The sequence below is a fragment of the Grampus griseus genome (genome assembly GCF_964374135.1).
Source record: "Grampus griseus genome assembly, chromosome: 10".
Classification (NCBI taxonomy): domain Eukaryota; kingdom Metazoa; phylum Chordata; class Mammalia; order Artiodactyla; family Delphinidae; genus Grampus; species Grampus griseus.
The window spans coordinates 77,072,645-77,092,019 of NC_139004.1; the positions used below are offsets into that span (position 1 = coordinate 77,072,645).

General features: G+C 50.4%; 1 protein-coding gene across 1 annotated transcript; it reads right to left on the reverse strand.

The window, feature by feature from the left end:
- Window positions 1-14,778: 14,778 nt before the first annotated feature.
- FEZF2 (FEZ family zinc finger 2) lies at window positions 14,779-19,160 on the reverse strand (the record flags this gene model as incomplete). The annotated part of the gene is made up of 6 exons (XM_082664657.1): window positions 19,021-19,160; window positions 18,005-18,113; window positions 16,747-17,642; window positions 16,259-16,393; window positions 15,924-16,056; window positions 14,779-15,038 (listed from the first exon to the last, which is right to left on the reverse strand). The coding sequence occupies exons 2-6, from the start codon at window positions 18,009-18,011 to the stop codon at window positions 14,779-14,781; spliced, it is 1,431 nt and encodes a 476-aa protein (XP_082520783.1). The 5' UTR covers window positions 18,012-18,113; window positions 19,021-19,160.
- Window positions 19,161-19,375: the final 215 nt, after the last annotated feature.

Genomic DNA, 19,375 nt, shown 5'->3' on the forward strand with positions numbered 1-19,375 from the left:
CTGGGGCAGGAGATTGCTTAGCATCTGTGAGAAACATCAAGGAGGCCAGTGTAGCTGGAGTGGAGTGAGGGGAAGAAGGCAGATGAGCTCAGAGATGCCAATGCAAGGGTATGGGGGCTACGGCCTTGAAAGTCAGAGTAAGGCTTTTACTGAGTGGTAAATGGTAAAGCATTCGAGGGTTTCAAGCAGAGGAGTGACATGATCTGATATTTTTGCAAAAATAGTTACTGAGCAACTACTGTGGGCCAGGCACTGTGCTAGTCCAGACACGTGGGTATGCGGATGTGCAATCAACATGGCAGACATGGTCCCTGCCCTCATGGAGCTCAGATCAGAGCAGGAAAGAAAGACAAACAAGTAAACCAGCTCACAAAAATTACTGCTAGTTGTGATCATGCTGAAAACAAAATCCAGGTCCTTGCATAATGCCAAATGGGGTGAGGGGAACGGGTCTGGGTGTCGAGGAAGACTTCTCCAAAGAGGTGATATTGGAGGTGAGTCTTCAGTGGGACAGAGGATCTAAATATAATGTTGGGGAAAAGAGTGCATCAGACAGAAGAAACTGCATATTCCAGGGCCCGAGACATGAAAGGATGTTGCTTGCTGCAAGGATAGAAAGACACCAGTACAGCGAATCCCTAAAGCATGAAGGAGAGTGCAACACAGGATGAGATGTACCCGTAGACTGGACGTAGACTGGGAGCCCTGGGAAAGCAATCTGAATAAGAAATTGGTGACCCAAGGTAGAAAAATGTCAGACATCATACAAGAGCTACAGACAAAAAGCTATGAGAGTTTCGAATGGGGCATTTGGAGGAAGGAAGCTGTGTTGAACTAATCTGTGAGGGGGCATAGAACTGAGCCACATCCAGGAGTCAAGAAGACTTCCTGCGAAGGTGGGAAAGGCACAGAGCAAGCTGGCGGTACCATCAGTGCCTACTTAGCCCGTACGAGCTGGGCCACACTGGAGTCTTTGGAGCCTCCTTTCCCCCCAAACGAAAGGGCACGTGCCTTAAAAGTTTGAGAGAATGAAAAACAGTGTTCGTAAAATTCCCTGTGCTTCGTAAATACCAAATAAGTCCTCATTCTCATGATAGAAAATAAATCCTGCTGTTTTGAGTTTTTGTCCCCCCAGTTTGAAAGAGCCTGGGACCAGCAACAGTTACCTTCCGAACTTCGCATATCCTTTTCAACACTTGATGTTTTTTCCTTTTTTTTTTTTTTAAATGAGTAAGTACCTAACTTCATTCAGACCTAGATTTGACAAGGCTGGAGCTGGGCATGGAACACCCACAGGTGACGACATGGCCCCGCACTGTGGTCCTCCCAGTATACTCAGGGAGCAAACGAGAGGAATATGACTTGTACTAAGTACTATGAAGTAAAAGAAGGGAAAAGGGATTTCCCTGGTGGTCCAGTGGTAAAGAATCCACCTTGCAACGCGGGTTCGATCCCTGGTCGGGGAACTAAGATCCCACATGCTGCGGGGCAACTAAGCCCCCGTGCCGCAACTACTGAGCCTGTGTGCCTCAACGAGAGAGCCCGCGTGCAGCAAATACAGAGCCCAGGCATTCTGGAGCCTGTGCGCCACAATTAAAGAGAGAAAAAAAACCCACACACCACAACTAAAGAGGAGCCCGTGTGCCTCAATGAAAGATCGTGCACGCCTCAACGAAGATCCCCCGTGCCGCAACTAAGACCCAACACATCCAAGGATAAAATAAATAAATTTAAAAACAAAAAAGAAGGGAAGAAATGTGGAGTGAATGAGAGGGAGAAGACCAGCAGAAGCCCATCTAGGATAATGAGGGGGAGTGAGGGAAGCTAGGGCTTTTTCCAGGGATAAGCCTCTTTGGAGACCAAACCCACCCCAAGTGCTACTAGAGATTCAGTATTACGTAACTCGTTCCTTTCCGACAAAGACCTTTCCAAAGCAAGCTGTGCTCCGAGGATGAGCAGAAGCCAGCCACTAGATAAGTGAGGGAGGAGAGGAGGCCACTCTGTAGGCTGAAAACGGGAACAGCAGGTGCAAAGTACCAGATGTGGGAAAACAAACCAAACAGGAAATCACCCCCATTAACAAAAACAAAAAAACACAACTCATAGGGAAATAAAAATCTCTCCTTTCTAGTAGACACTCTGACATCTGTTCTCCCAGAGGATGGAATATATAACACTGACTTCCAAAGCTACTGATTTCCTATGATCTAAGCAGAAGTGACGTGAGGAGTACTTTAAGCACAGAGCTTCCACTTGTGAGCTCTGCAAAGCATCCCTCGAGGGGTGCAACTGCAAACATCAGTGCATTCTGTTTCCAACACAATATTCTTTTGCAGTAGATCGTCAATGGTCTTATGTCAATTTTACAGATTTGAGAGATAACCATCGAGACCCCGCATGTTCTTCAAATTAATCCTAGGCCTACAGTTTAAATCCTGCGTTTACTCTGGCTCACTCCAGACATCCAACTCCGCTCTGCTCTCCTCCCCAGAGAAAACCTGCACATTTTATCAGAGACGTATAACCTGTGAGAAATTGATATGAGAGAAAATTCCAGCCAAGAGGACCGTATATCTAAAAGGGATGCATTTTCATGAATCAGCCACAAGGCAGAGGGCTTTGACTTTCCGCATTTGTACTCTGTGTACGCCGTGCCATGACAGAAGTTGGCTGGCACCTTCTAGTTATTACTACACAATCCAGCTGGTGCTAACCTATATGCGGGCTTATGAGCACAGACTTCACAAGACTCACGACTGAAGAGGTAACTTGAAATCTACAAGAAAAATCTGATCAAGGAAGCGGTTCTATTTGTTTTCTGGCATCTCTTGAAGAATGTCAGCATAATATAACCCACTGTCCTTCCCTTTAGCTACCAAGAAATTCAGTGTCTGTCACAGCAAATCCCTTCTCTCAGTAACCCTACTAGCTAGTGTACTTTCCTATCTGTTAACTTGATTTTCTATTTGTATTGATCATCTTATTGAGTAGAGGTTTGGGTAAAATTATATTGATTTATTTTTGGAAAGGGACACAAGATAGATACTGATAAATTTCTTGGCTCTTATGTCCACCAGGTTTATAGGATCTGTGTCCATCAATAAACAAAGCTCAAACTTCTAGGCTCAGACGCCCACAAAGGAAAGCCAGCCTTCTCGCGATGCACTGCTTGACCTCAGCCAGTATCTTCCTGAAGTCTGTCTTGAGAAGTCCTCTTTTTCAGTAGACTACACTTAAGTTGTCCCTAAATCATGGGAGTACCGGAAAGAAATAACCAGATTATATCCTGAGAGCTCATTCTTCTTTATTTTTTTGGCGGGGAAGTATTTTATTTTTTTTCCCCCAAGATTTATTGATATATAATTGATATATAACGTTGTGTCCGTTTAAGATGTACAACTACTTTTCTTTAATAAATCTATTTATTTATTTATGTATTTATTTTTGGCTGTGTTGGGTCTTTGTTGCTCTGCGCGGGCTTTCTGTAGTTGTAGCAAGCGGGGGCTACTCTTCGTTGCGGTGCGCGGGCTTCTCATTGCGGTGGCTTCTCTTGCTGTGAAGCATGGGCTCTAGGTGCACAGGCTTCAGTAGTTGTGGCTCGCGGGCTCTAGAGGGCAGGCTCAGTAGTTGTGGTGCACGGGCTTAGTTGCTCCGCGGCATGTGGGATCTTCCCAGACCAGGGCTCGAACCCGTGTCCCCTGCATTGGCAGGCGGATTCTTAACCACTGTGCCACCAGGGCAGCCCTGTACGACATGTTGATTTGATACATGTATATTGTGAAAGGATTGCCACGATAGTGCTACCAACAGTTCCACCACGTCACATAATTACCATTTCTTTTTGTGGTGAGAACATTTAAGATTTAATCTCTCAGCAACTTTCAAGTATAAAATACAGTACTGTTAAGTACACACACAGTGCTATTAGATCCCCAAAGCTTATTAAACTTCTAAGTGGAAGTTTGTACCCTTGGATCAACATCTGTCCATTTCCCTCCCTGAGAGCTCTTTCTAAGCAGAACCACCCTAAATCTCATCATGGTAGTGCTGTAGCTTTTCTCATCCCTGAGTTGCTTGCTCAGCCGCAGTCCCACCTCTGGAGACATTTTTATTCTGTATGTAAATGCGAGGTGTGGGACTTCCCTGGTGGCGCAGTGGTTGAGAATCCGCCTGCCAATGCAGGGGACATGGGTTCGAGCCCTGGTCCGGGAATATCCCACATGCCACGGAACAACAAAGCCCGTGCACCACAACTACTGAGCCTGTGCTCTAGAGCCCGCGAGCCACAACTACTGGGCCCGTGCACCGAGCCCGTGCTCCGCAACAAGAGAAGCCACCGCAATGAGAAGTCCGTGCAACGCAACAAAGAGTAGCCCCCGCTCGCTGCAACTAGAGAAAGCTCGCGGGCAGCAACGAAGACTCAATGCAGCCAAAAATTAAAATAAATAAATAAATAAATAAATAATGTGAGGTGTGGATAGGGTTATAGAGCTTTCTTCCTCCGAACGCTTTTCATGTTGCAAAGTAGGCCATGTCTACTTGAAAGATTCTCACAACCAGAAGAAGGGATTTAGGCAGACTATCAAAATGACGGGCAGGAAAAACCAGTCTTGAACTTCAGATGTTCTAAGAATTACAAGGACAAGGTGGGCCATGGGTGAGAAGATTACTGTACTAGTCAGTATCTTTGGCTGTAAACTACGGAAAAGAACTCTGGTCAATTTATGTGGAAAATTCATTCGTTGGAATGCTATGGGGGAGCTAACAGTACAAAGGGAAGGTTACAATCACAGGTTCAGAAGGGCAGGAATTAGGGCAACACAGGATATGTAATGGGCTGATCCACAGTCTCTGGGGAATGAATGAGTTCCAGTTATTTATAGCCTCATCCCTCTGCTCAAGGGTTGCATTCCAAAGAAAGCATCTGCGTGATTTAGCTTACGCTCCCCGCCTGTCCCTTGGCTGGTGGACATGTCACGGGGCGGGGGGCGGGGGGGCGGCCTTCTTCACAACTCCAATGATCTGTGTTCAGTGGGGAAGGGCAGCTCCCTCAAAGCAAAATCAGAAGGCTGATAACCAGGAGGGAAGGTAGACAATGGTCAGGTGAAAACAAACAACAGAACCATGCTAATGCTTATGAACTGTTCATTAGTGGCAGTCACTGTCATGAAGACATCCTACAAACTTCATCATTCCATGAGCTATGTAACAGTTCACTACTGTTCCTCTCCTCTCCTGACACTACAGCTAGGTCTCTGACTCCTGTGCCTTCAGGAAGTGAGAGAAAAAGAGTGGTATCCTGGAAAGCTCTCACCCAAAAGTCTGTTAGGAGTCTCAAGTTCCTAAGACAAGCAACCACCTCCTTTGGAAAAATATGGCCTACCCAATATAACTGTTAAACAGTCACATTTAAGTCAAGGATGTGTCGCTTCGGTGATTCCATCTGGAGACTTGGCTGGGAAACGCATGCTTTAAAAACATGGCAGCAGTATCTCTTTCTATAAATTTTTTTACTTTGATCAATTACCGTGCCATTCAGTGGGAAAATGGTATGTGGGTCAATGGCCTACAGCACCCCACTGCCCAGGGGTGCTTTTTCTTTTCTGTAGCATACTTTGAAAAACCGTTTTTCTGAGTCCCAAGCAGATTTGAGCTGGACCAACCAGTGGGTAATTAGGAGCTGTGGGGGAGGAGAAGCTTTGTGATTAAGTCCAAGTGCATTAATCCCAGGGCCCGACTCGAGTTGTATTGATGCTTCTCTTAGCTCTTGGGTGCATGAGGGACTTGAATTTTACCTAGACTGGTACCGACCACTTATTTCAAGTAGACTTCTCCCACATATGTCCTATCAGGTACTCTCTTTCTTTCCTGGCATTTACCATAATCTGAATTTGTTTCCTGTTTCTTGCCTTGCTCATCACCTGTGTCCCACCATTAGGATGTGTAGCTCCACAAGGCCAAAGTCTGTCTTGTTCACAGCAGTACCTCCACCACAACGCCTGGCGCGTAACAGGCCTTCAATAAATATTCGTTTTATGGCTGAATTGCTACAAGATCAGAGTGGCAGTGGCTGCCCAGAAGACGGAGCGGGGTAACCTCCCTGCCCATGGGGAGGAGTGGAAGCTGATATCCAGCTCTTAATTTTAGTGTACCTACTATGTGTCAAGCATTCGGGCACACGGCATCGAACAAAGCAGACGCTCCCTGCCCTTGTCCTGCTTATAGCACTTTATTTGCTAAAGAACCCTGCACCAAGGATCTCGAAATTTGAAGGGTGATGACTGTAGTAGTAGTTATTAGTAGTCAGAGTAAAGAGCTATCATTTATTGCTCATTAACTATGTGCCAGGCACTTACACATATTATCTCATTTAAGTCCTTCTAACAACCCTTCAACCTTAACGAATTTAAAGATGTGTCAGCTAAGCGGCGCACCCACGGTCACACAGCTGGTGAGTGTTATTAGAAGCAGCTGGTCTATGGGACACCAAAGTCTATGATATTTCATCTATATTCCCTGCTTTACTCAGAAATAGGCAGGCTGCAACAGTCAGGCAGATGCTGACAGGGTGCTAACGTACCAATCTCTGCCCTAAGACAGCTCTAGCTCCAGCAGACCACTCCACTGGACAACGTGGGAAATTTACGGTGCCGACCAGTCTCTCCCTCTTAAGGTGCCTCGCCTCCCGGTGATAATAATCACAATCATTTTACCTGAACACCTGCAACGGATCAGGTGTCTGACGAGCTGCACTGCGTTGAATCGTAACAACCCAGAGCTGCCCGTGTTACTACGGTGCCCATTTTGCTGAGGAGAAATCTGAGGTTTAGAGAAGGCAAGACTGCACCCCAGACTCTCACAGCTGCTCAGAAGCAGAGCTAAGTTTCAAAGTCACACTTCGTGATATTAATCCCAGCCGTACTCAACCGCATCTGGTTGCATCAACTCACCGTGTTTCTTTCACCTCTGGACTTTCACGTAGGCTGCTTGAGATAGCGCTGCCTCCGTTTCTTCGGTTGCTAACACCTCCTGCTCTCTGAAGACTCAATGCAGGCGTGACTTCCTCTAGAGAGGCATCTCAGACTTCTCTTTCTTCTGCCCAGTGTCCGTCAGGAGAGACAGGGCGAGCAGGGAGACTCCATATTAGAGCAAAGAGCTATGAAGTCCACCTGTGCCTCAGGCTTCAATCACACCAGAGTCCGATGGCGTCTTTCGGGCCGCCTTTCAATTCCTCTCCCTCTCCACCTCCGATACTTTCAGTACGGGAAGGTCTTCCGTAACATTGTAACATGCGTACACCAGACCCCAGAGGAGCGCTCGACCCGCCCGTGAACCCCACGGGCAACGCTTCTGCGTCAGCCTAAGGCCAGGGCAGAACCTTTATTGCCCCGTTTGGGTCAGGTGGCCAGTCCTGAGCCAGTCACTGTGGCCCAGAAGATGCTGTGCTCTGATTGGCCAGGCCTGGGTCACATGCCCCATGGAGGGATGGACTAGCCCCACCTTAACCTTATGGATGGAGAGTGGGGAAGGGGCGGCGTCTCCAAAGGAAAGGTTGGATGTTGTTACCAGAAGGGAGAATGGTGATCAGCAGGCAAAAATAACAGATGTCCACTACACACCCCACCCCAGACTGGATTGAATGCCCAATTTCATCTTCACAACCAAGTATCATATGGGGATTTTTGTTGTATGTGATTTTCCCCCCTACTCTATTATATAAACTCCAGGGCGGAGGCTATGCTCAGAATTCTCTTCCTTGTAACTCCTGCACCCAGCATAGTGTCTGACACATTAGACGTGTTCACATCATATTTCTTGAGTGAATGATCAAGTGTATTAATTAGTTTATGAAGAGCTGATGATGTTGTTTCATCTTTTACAGGCAGCATCGTCGTGAAGCAGAAAGAACACAGACGCTAAATCAGTGTTTCTTAAAGTGTAGTTGGGAACCAACTGCTTCCGGTTAAAATACAGATTCCTGGGCAACAGAGCAGATCTGTTGACCCAGCCTCTCAGTAAATGGGGTTCAGGTGCATTTTTAGCAAAAATGTTACGTAATTCTTGTGCACTCTCCCGTTAGAACCATGACCCATAGTCAGAATCATCTGAGTATGAGTCCCCACTCCATCGTCTTCCAGCTGTGTGAACTAAAGGAAGTCATACCCTCTCAGCAACTTGGTTTGCCCCTCTTTAAAATGGGGCTAAGAAAACCTACCTAGTGAATACATAATGAGGAGTCAATAAGATAACACAGGTAAAGTTTCTTTATAAAGTGCGGTATTCAAGTTTTACTACTTGAGTTTTTCTAATAATCATCGCTAACTTCTGTTATACATCCTATGTATGTGCCACGTGCTATTCTAAGTTCTAATTATAGGTGTTAACTCATTTAAGCTTCATAACAGCCTTGTGAGATAGATATTCTGGGCTTTTTTCTTTTTGAGGTATAATTGACACACATTATATTAGTTTCAGGTGTGCTTGGAACTAGTCCTAGTTTGCAGGTGCAGAAACAGAGACAAGGTAGTTTCCCCTGATAAGCACCTGAGCTAGGATTTGAACTCAGCGGTTCTGGTGCCAGACTCCTCACCCCTCATTTGACTTTCTCCTTATAAATAATGCTATCCTTCCCAAGGCAATTCAGCGCCACCCACTTTGGGGGGCAAAATGAGGACACTGAAACTCTTGGAGAAAAAAGAGCTCCAAAAATGACCCAGGACTGCAAAACATTAAAGAAAGGAGAGAAACTGCAAAGGTTGTGTGTCAAGTGGCCTTGGCAGGATACCTTGATAAAAACCGAATTATATCAGACTCCGATTGATCTCCAACAGAAAAGTCTTGTTTTCTCCCCTGTTTCCTGAAATCCACCTTTCTAGATTGTATAACACCTCCGTGCTTTGAAAACCAGAACGAGTCTTCGGATGACTGTTTTCATTTTGATTTGGTATACTTTTTCTTCCCCATTCTTTACTTCTAGGCACCAAGACGTTTTTTCCATGAAGCATGAGCAAAGTCTCGAAGTGCAAGCCAAGCCCTCAGAAATGTGATAGCTGTTACCAAGGATTGGAGAGTAAGAGTACAAAACCTAGAATCAAGATTTCAGCGCTGCACTCTAGTATCTGAGATGGCATCAGTCCCACGTCAAAGATGGAATAAATAAGGCGTTAAGAAACCACAGAATTTGTTCTGGGTTCCTTAGCTGGTGGAGTACGTTGAAACCCCATCACACCTTTAGATTCTCTTTACCTGGCTCTACTGGACACGGAGTGTAAGAGAACCCCAAACACTTCTGCTGCTAGGATGCCTGGATGTTTATGTTTAATTAAGATGTAATGTGTCTCAAAGAGACAAATACATTGACCTACTTACTTCAAAAAAAGAAAGTGTTAAAATGAGCCGGACTCTTAAAGCCAGATGAACTATAAGAAATAATTCAAATAACTTAATGATTTAAATAATTCATCACCTGGTCCCCAAAGCTGTGTATGATGATCCTGCCACCTCTGTGCTCTGTGCAGAATTAGGAAGGCAGTCACCTGGGGGTGAGGATTTTGAATGGTCACTAGGAGGGAGAATAGAAGAACTGGATGCGAATTAGTGACATATGGTAACCCTGGCTATGATTCTAGAAGAGAAAGGAAGAGTTTGAAGAATGCCAGGAGTTAATGACCAGATTACCAGAACCTTTAGGGAATCCTCAAAGGCTAGCCTGATACATTTTTCCCTCACGAAAGTAACCTTCAGAGGGTAGGCGGTGGGCACCAAGAGCTTCAGACCAGCACCTCCAAAGGCTTGGGGCCGGTGGCTGGAGTTTGCCATCTTTCTGCCTATTTCCTAGCTCTTGGCTGGTTGAGTTCTGTCTCTTTCTGTCCAGTGTCCACCAAGGGGCCTGGCTGTGGCTCCCTTTTCTTGGGCTATGTACTTTCAACCAGTTTTGAGCAGCCCCATTTCAGATTGGCCTTTTTATGTTTGATATAAAGAATAGTTGTTGGCCAATTTCATCTTTTCATCGCTGTTCTCTAGGCCTGAATCCAAGCAGTTTGTCAGATGCTCATTAACTCCCCCTTTGGCTCTTTCTAGTGTGTCTCCTAAGCTCATTGCGCCAAGAACTAACGCTTTCTTTTACACGATTCTCTTTCTCTGCTCCATCAGGGAGACAAATTACTTTCCAAAAGGGATCGCCAGGGATGGTTTAATGAGAATTTCTTTGGGGCTAGGCATGGAACGCAATGTAGTTAACATTCGGTGGACTTAATTGGACTTTTCTTTTCTGCCTCTTTTTAAAAAAATCTGAAGCTATCCTGTTAATCTCTCATTTGTAATCAATTGTGTTGACTAAACAAAAGTCTAGGTCGTCTTTTCTTCCTGTCTCAGACAATCCTTTGTTGCCTCTAAATGCCTCATTCTTGAGTGATCCTGGTCGCGTAGATGGGCCCGATTGTTGACAGTTCATTATTGCGCTTTTGTCCATTTAATCTTTCTTGCTGTGTTTTGCATGTGCATGCCTTAATGAGCTCCGTTGGCAATTAACATGTTTCTAGGAGCAAACTGGTTGCTCAGACGTTTCAGAGGGAAGTGCAGGGAAAAGGGCAACGCAGCTGCCTCGAGGTTGTTTATTTCCCAGCATTTTCTCAAGACTCCTGTCCTCTCTTTGGCAGCACCCCCCAACTAACCCTCACTGTTATTCGAGCCCTCCCCTCCCCCCAGCTCATTCACCACCTGCACACCTGGATGCCTTGTTGCTGTGATTCTTGGGCCTGGCTCAGGCGGCTCCCTATCCTCTTAAGAGCCAAACAGCAAAATGGGGACCTTACGGGCACACTTCTGCAGCCGAGGCAAGAGCGAGCCCAGTGCCCCCCAAAATGCGTCTGGATGCTGCTGGCAACTTCTCTGTGTCGCTCTTAGCAGAGAGGAACCTCTTACCCGCCTAAGGCAATAGGACTGTACAATCTGTTATGTACAAGGCTGTGGCTTTGGAAGAAGGAGGGTTTTTTTTTTTTTTTTTTTGAGTCTTGCTGGCAAGATTGCTGAAGTGTGAGCAGTCATGGACAGAACAAACATCTTGTAGGGGAAAAGATAATTGGAGTCTTTTTTGTGTCTGTGACAGGATTCCCCTCCCCCGCAATTTGATTTTTTAAAAATATTTTTAAAGGGAGGCCTCTTCAATTTAATCAAGGTTAGAATATTAATATGCGGCTGATGACTACCTTGTTTAAGTCATTTGTTAATAATGGAAACTATGAGTCATGCAAACAGTTTAATATTAAGAGGGGGAAAAATATCAGAAAACAGAGCCTTTCACCCATCAATTCCGATGCATGGGGAATAAATAACTAAGAAGGACCCCAGTTAGGATGGTTACTTACAACGGCTTAGCGTGGGTGTCAGAACCTGCCCTGGCTGTGAAAGGTGTTTAGTCATTCAGACAGAAGGTTCCTTTTCTCTTCGCACTACTTTTCAGGTGAAGGAATCCTTTCTTGAATCCCACAGCTGAAGGAAGCAGACATCTTAACCCAAGGAGGAGGGACTTCAAACCTGGGGAAAGCCGAGCTAAGCCCTGTAGATAGGGAAGGGCTCTGTTTATCTACAATTACCACCAGATGTGAAATAACACCTTCTCAGGTGAGAGCGATTGACAGGCGCTGGTGTGAAGGTTAAGGAACAATCGGTTAGGAGGAAACAAGCTCAAGGAGGTTGGAGTATTCCAGTAACTCTGCCCAGGTTCAGCTCAGAGCCCCGGTTCCTTACCTCTCCCCGACGGCAGACAGAAATGAGCAGTCCAGGAGGGAAATGCCTCCTCCCCCACGCTTTGGTTTTATTTCATTTGCTGTCGTTTGCAAGCATGGGATCTTCAACCCTCTTCAGGACTGTCACCTGGAAATAAATTTCTCCGGTTTATGAGATGGGCAACCCTTTTAGTCTTTCTCCTGTGAAAACATTACAGAAGAAGTTCCTCAGAGAAGGTTCTCTTACTTGATGGTTAGAAAGTTATTTCCCTGCATGGGAGTGTCCCATCTATTTTTTATTTATCTTTTCTTCTTAAAGAGAAAGAGGAGTAGTGAATCACGATTCCCATATGCAGGCCAACTTTTTAACGCAATTGTCTAAGAATTCCCCAAGAGGATGCTTTTGCACTAAATTTTGTTGTGTCTGCCCCTTGCCCAAAGTTCTGGAACCGTTTAGGAAGAAGGTGGGCCTGCCCCGGCCATTGTCTGGCCTCCAAGAAGCGCATCTACCAAGGATCCTTTCAGAGACGCAAGAAGTAAAGGATTTTGGGTTGAGACAACTGTCGGAGGGCACCCAGCAGCTCCCAGAAATGGGGGAGGGGTGTGTGTCTCTGAGGCGGGGCTAATCAAACCTAGTAAGATAACTAGGAAAGGAGCGGACTCTTCGAACCAGCCCGCAAGCCCCCTGGGGATAGATGTCTGGGAAGAGCAAGGCGCTATTTCCATATCTTTAGCCGCCAAGTCCTCCTTGCCCATTGTGGGGTTTCCTGGGGTTTGTGGCATCCACCGAGATTTCGGAGTTAAATCTGCATATCGCTCTGGGTCCCAATCTCCCCTCAGCGAAATGCAGCCAGAACGAGCTAACATTTAAATTCCTCCTCGCTTCCTCGCCCCCCCTCCCCTGGCTGCGTCTTCCCAGACTTGGGAGGGGGAGAGGAATACAAAAAAAACGAGGACGCTCTCCTTTCAGGAAATGGAATTCTAATGTACACGTTCCTATTTCTGAATCGGAGGTACTAAAAATACCCCCGCGACAGCCTGAGGAAGCTGTCGCTGTCCTCTGTGCAAACAAAATCGACAATTCTCCTTCCCCGCGCAATGGGTGTGCGAACTGGGCTGGGGGTGGAGACCAACCTTTGGCTGTGACCTGGACGGAGCGTCCACCCAGCAGCCGCAAGTCTTTTCCCGAGTCCCAATCGGGATATTCCTCCTCCACCGACGAGGACTGAAGGCAGTTTGAGTTTTCTAAAAGCCTAGACTTCGAACCCTGACCCTACCTTTTCCTGTGACCCGAGGCATGTCATTTAGCTTTTATCTTGTCCTCAGTTTCTCCGTCCTTCCACAAGGTGGGAATAATCATCCCCAGCTTGCGGGTTGTGAATATTCCAAAGAATGTGCTTTGAGTGTCTGGCGTGGAGCAAGCGCTCGGGAAATGCGAGCTTCTTTGATGATGGGAGCCCCTTGCGCAAGCAGCACTGAGCGCCTACTGTATACCGGGCGTTGGGATAAACCTCACTCGAGTCACTTTCAGAGTTACTTGGGGATTTCCCTTTGCATTAACCATCTCTCCCAATAGCCTCCACCTGCAGTGGAAGTCCGCGTGGGATCAGCGCCCAGACGCCGCCGCCCTAGCCCTTGCAATGGCGAGGCTGCGTGGAAGCGCACTCACCGGCCCCGCTCCACATTTCCTCCCGGCGCTGGGGAACATTGTTCCAGAAAACGTGGGCTGAATCGCGGCGCGAATATTAGGGGTGGGGGAGCGGGAGAAGGCCCGGCGCGCCGAGCCAGTAATCCGAGCTCTTGATTATCCAGATTCGGATCAAACGGGGCGGCGGCGGCCGGCCCCCTCCTGGGAATGATTAGATGATTAATGTAATGCTGTTTGAAGGGTCTCTGTTTTCTCTCTTAATTTGGGTCATTACTTAGAAAGCAAGCGTGAGACCATTTCATCAGCGTGCTCGGCGGCGGAGATGGCTATTCAGGAAATGGGCTAACTGCGCCGTAATCAAGACGCCGGGGGCTGCGGCGGCGGCGAGCTGCGGGAGCCCGGGTGCGCCCTCCCGCGGCAGGGCGCACGCCCCCGGAGGCCGGCCCCAGACCACAACGCGGGCCGGAGAGCCCCAGAGGTCCGGACAGGCTGGGACACTTGGCCGCCAGGAACGATTGGGTGGAAGAGTGGCTCCCCTTAGGTCACCCAGAGAAGGGGATGTGCCCAGAAGCGCCCCGGCGGAGCAGCGCCCTGGCCGTTTACCCCGGTGCGGTGCGGCGCGGCTCTTTGCTCCAGGACACTCACCCAAAACCTGCTCTCCGACACCCAGCCCCTTTTAACCCCTTCTTTTTGCAATTTTCTCACCCAAATAAGGCAACACCCAGAATCCCTCGGTCAGAACAGTTACCAAATAAAAACTTGGTACAACGTAGGGGCCGGTGAAGGCCTTTGAGCCTTGGTTCCTGGGGCATATGTACACGCTAGCGCCGCACGAGCAACGGTTTGGCCTTGCCCAGGTCCCAGTGCCCCAGAGGAAGTCGCATTTGGGCCGGGAAACGCTATAAACGCCTATTTCCTTTTCCTTCTTTGGGGTGTGTGAACTGACTCGCGGCGAGGGCGGGGGGGGGGGGGGAAGAAAAGACGCACTAATGATTCTGTTTATTGAGTTATATATGTATATATTCCGTGTTCGTGTGTACAGGAGGATTTACATGGCTGTATAAAGATGGCTGGGGGCGCCGCGCTCTTCCGGGACGTTCACGTGACAGCCTGGTGTTAAAACCCGCCGCCCGAGGAGAAGCCGAGGCCTGGAATTAAATACGTTTCGGCGCACTGGGTTTAAATGTTTCCCGAATATATAAAGGTGGGAGCCAGGCGTTTGCTGCCAGTCATCGAGGAAACGTTTAGCTTTCCAAAAATATGCTGGTTTCGATAAATAGATTTTAGCCTTTCTGCTATAGCTTTTTTTTTTTTTCTCCTTTCTTTTAATTTTAGAAATAAGTTTATACGTGTGATCTGTTTGGGGGTTGGATAGGGCCGGAAGGGAGGGCGAGGCAGTAGCTCTCAGCTCTGCACTGTCCGAGTCAGGTCCTTTGTGCAGGGGGTGGTGGGACCCCCGCTGTCGTGGAGTTTGCGCACGTGTTTCTTTAAGTCAAAGTTTCTGCAAAACCCTTTGCCGCAAGTGGCGCACGTGAAAGGCTTCTTGTCGTTGTGGGTGTGCATGTGGAAAGTCAGGTTGTAGACCTGGTGGAAGGCCTTGTTGCAGATGGTGCATTTGTACTGCTTCTCGCCGCTGTGGGTCAGCTTGTGGTTCTTGTAGTTCCCTACAGGAGACCAAAAACAAAAAGGGGGGTGGGAATGAAGTGGGACGGGGAGGGGCCGAGTGTCCCGGGGTTGGCTCAGGTGCCCGCGCAAAGAAGGCGACGCTTGGCTAGGCGGGCGCGACCTCTCCGAGTGAAGAAGTTGTCAAACTTCGTACGCGTCAAGCCCGGGGCTCTCACTACCGGATGGAGGGCCGAGTCCCGCGTAGCCGACCCGCGTCCCAGCCCCGCCGGGGCCTGAGGCCCACACAGCGTCCCTCCCGCTGTGCTCCGCCGGCCCGGAAACTTTTGCGCTGCCCAGAGACGCATGGGGTCCTTCTCCCGGCCGCTGCCTCGCTCGAAGAAATTCGCATGAACCCGGGCTTCGTCCCTTGTTATTATTTTTCTTCTCATTTTAAAAGTTACTCCCTCTGGTCCGCTAACTACCACTTGGATATCCGAAAGTGCCTTGGAAAATCCAAGCGGAGTGTCCTGGAGACAGCAGCGGTTTCCCCCAGCCTAAACCTTTCCCGGGAGGTGGATTACGCCTCGATTTTTTTTTTTTTTTTTTTCATTTCAGAAGAGAGTCCCGGCTACAAAGGGACGCTTTCTCTATAGCGCAATACCTTGTATTTCTCCTACTTCCTTTCCCTCTGCCCCTTCCTTCCTCCCTTCCCACCTCCCAAATTCGGAGTCTCCCCGTGCAACCAGACTGAGTCCAGCGAGGTCTACTAACCCGGCCCGGAGAGCTTCCACCCAAACCCTGCACAACCCGATTCCAAAGAAATGCTGCGCTGGAGCCTGCGGCTCTCGCGCTCCCTCTCTCCGGATCCTTCTTTGCCTTCCCGCTAGCGGTGACCCGCCGAGTCCCGAGGGGAGGTGAGGAGAGGACCTTGCCCCGCACGTTACCTTTTTGGTGAAAGCCTTTGCCGCAAAATTCACAGACGAAGGGCTTGTAGCCCGCGTGGATGCGAATGTGTGTGTTGAGCGTGGAGCTGCGGTTGAAGGCTTTGCCGCACTGGTTGCATTTATGCGGCTTTTCCTGCGGAGAGGGGCGTGTGCACCGTGAGGCTGAGGCCCCGGCCGGGAGAAGCCACCTCGGGTGCTCCTGGAAGGGGCACCTTGAAGGGACAGGGGCCCCTGGTGGGGGTTATTAGGGGATCCCTTGGTCATCCTCTCCCCAACGCCGTCGCTCAGTCTCCGGGTGTTGGGTACGGGTCGGGTCGGACCCGGGGGCCACGTACCTGGGTGTGGATAATTTTGTGTCTGCAGAGCGTGCTGGCCTGGCGGAAGCCTTTGCCGCAGACTTTGCACACGAACGGTCTGGCTCCGGTGTGGACCGGCATGTGGCGGGTGAGGTTATAGTGAGCGTTAAATACCTACGGAAGCACACAAGGGGGCCTTGTGGCGTGTCTGTCCTGAGAGTCCAGAGTCAGCCTGGGGAGGGCACAACCTACCTCCCCCAACCAAAAACCCCCTTCGGAAACCAGAGCCCTTTTCATTTTGCAAAGAGCTGCCCAACCCACTGGCTGCTCGTGCCAGTCCCATGTGGCCGCTGACAAAGGCATCCCCATTTTACAGAATAGGAAACTGAGGCCCAGCTGTGCCCCCAATTCGAGTAGACAGCTACTGGGGCGCTCCCAGATTCGAGAAAGGGGCCGTCCAGGCTGCCCCCCAGGGAAGCAGCCGCCACTGCTCACCCCTCCCGGCCCCCGCGGACCCCGGGCCTCACCTTGCCGCACACCTCGCAGGTGAAGTTTTTGGGCTTGCCGTCCGCGGAGCCCCCAGGCAGCTTGCTGTGGCCCTTGACGCCGCCGCGCTCGGCGGTCAGGGCTGAGTTCTCCTTCAGCACCTGCTCCAGTGGCGCGGGCAGGCGCTCCTTATGGGCATAGGGGGCCGGATGGGGGAACTTGTCTGAGGCCAGGCCGGCCAACTTGGCGTTCTCCAGCAAAAAGAGCTTGGGGTGCGCAGCCAGGGCAGCGGGGGCCTGTGCGTTGAGGAGGCCGGACGGGAAGAGGTGGCCGCCCAGGAGCTCAGACGGCGGGTACGCGGCAGAGTCCAGGTAGTTGAAGTAGTAGAGCGAGCCGCTGGCCGGAAGCCCCACTGCCTGGTTGATGACCTGCGGCTTGATGACCCTGCCCGCGGGTAGCGCAGACGGCGCCAGGCCCAGCTCGGCCTTGCAGCACACGCCACAGTTGGTTTTGCACAAGCCGCTGGCGCCGCACACCGGGGCCCCCCCGCCGCCGCCGCCGCCGCCTCCTCCTCCGCCGCCGCCGCCCGCCCGGAGGCTGCTTTTCCAGAGCTCAGAGTAACTGAGCAGCGTCTTGGACGGCACCTCGTAGCCTAGGGGCTGGAGGGGGATCATACAGGGCAGCGGTGAGCAGAGGTTGAGCAATTTCTTGCCCTGGCCGCCGTCCGCCTCCAGTGCCCCGGGTCGGGGCTCAAAGGGCGCACGGGGCTCCGACGTCTTAGCCATGATGCGCTCGATGGAGAAGGCCAGCGTCTTGGAAGTGGCCGGCGACGCTCCAGCGCGCGGGCAGGCCGGGGGCACCATGGTCTCCAGGGAAGCCGAGCTTGCCATGGCTCGCCGAGCTGAGCCGTACCGGACTGGGCCAGGGCGCAGCCTCTCTCCACTAGGTCTGCATTCCAGAAAAGGCAGGGAGGGAAACCGCAATTTAATAAGCACCTTGTAGGGTCCAGGTCACCCATTTGCATTCAAATGAACAGGGGCAGAACAAAGTGCACCCAAGGGTACCAAATTACCGCCCATTAACCCGGCGCGCAAAGGAACCCACCATCCCCTGCCCTGGGACTTTGAAAGGGGGAGAAAGGGGGAGGGTTTACAGAGGAAAAAGAGAGAGGGAGAAAAAGAAAGAAAGAAAAGAGCCTCAAATTAACCCCCCGAGCCGCTCCCTGGACCCCGGCCTCCGCCACGCGTGCTGGGAGCTGGAGAGCGAAGGGGCAAAGTTAAAGAGCACGAGGAGAGCCACCTCGCATTTACCTCTTTCCCCCACCGCCAAGGAGATGCGTTCCGAGCCATGCAGCCTGTCTCCTCTGTCACATTTTGATGGCAAACATCTTCCCCTCCGCGTGAGATCACTGTCTTTTACATTCAGCTGACATCACATGAAGTCACTTGAAGTGGAATGACATGGGCGGCGGCGCGGCTCCTGTAGCGGCCCCTGTGTTCCACCGCGCCTGCCGGCCGCCGCCGCCACCGCCCCTCAAACTTTAAAAGGAGGCAACTGGCGCCCGCGCTCCCCTCGGGAAAGTGCGAGCGGTTCGCGAATCGGCAAGGAGGGAAGAGACGGGAGGGGGAGGGGGAGGAATCGTGATGGTTTTGCCGGTGGAAAAAAAAGGGGGGGGGGAGCCCAAACCCAAGCAGAGTTCCGTGCGTGATTCACAACTTTGGGGGCCTACAGGTTTAGGGGATGCGGAAAGGGCAGGGGGTCCCGGACTCGCCGCCCCAAAGGGCCCCCGGGTGTCCGTCTAGTCGCCGAAGTATCCCTTAGCCCTCTGCAGCCGAGCTGGGCATCGTGCTAATAAACTGCCATTACCCACGGAGCCGGCGCCAGCCGCGAACACGCGCAAATGATAATTACCTCATTAGGATGTGGCGCATGGACGCGGGCGCCGCGTTTGGAGGGGGGAACTTGTTAATGGGGAAATATTAATTTATGCAAAAACAACGAGCTCGCCTTGGCTGGCGTCGGAGGTCGGGAGAGAGCTCCTGCCGCCTAAGGACAACCCCGTAGCATCCGGAAGAGCAAGGCCGCGCGCTCAGATCCCGGGGGCTTCGGCGCCTGGCGGGTGCGCCTCCCCCTCTCTGGCCGGCTCTCCGCCTGCGGCTGGGGGAGACTGCACTGCGAGCTGGAGGGTCGTTTGAGATCTTAATCGATCAGAATCGCTGATCTGTGATCGGATTTCTGAGGCCAAGCCCGGCTCCGCTGCTGGTTTAGGGCTGCGGGCGAGGATTCGGAGGGCAGCTCTCCCCGCTGATAGGTACTTACTGTTTGTATAGTTGAGAAGGTCCAATCTCCACCTGTTTAAGGAGCAGATTGAAACAGCAGAACCTCCCCTGGATCCTATTAAAACGTTTTTCCTCCTAAGGCCATTCAGTCGAACCAATTTTCCGAAGTGATTCATAGAGCTGAATTCTGCCAAGGCAGCTCTTTCACTTTTAGCCACTAAAGCACCGCGTGGAACCGGGTTTTGTGTTTTTCTAAAATAAAGAGAAGGATTATCAGAGGGGAGAGGGAGGAGGGCTGAAGGGGGGCGGGCAGAGACTTAGTGTGGCCAGAGGTACACGCAGAGGGAAGAAAAGGCCCTTTTCTAGACAGGCCCCAAGTAAGTTCGGAGGA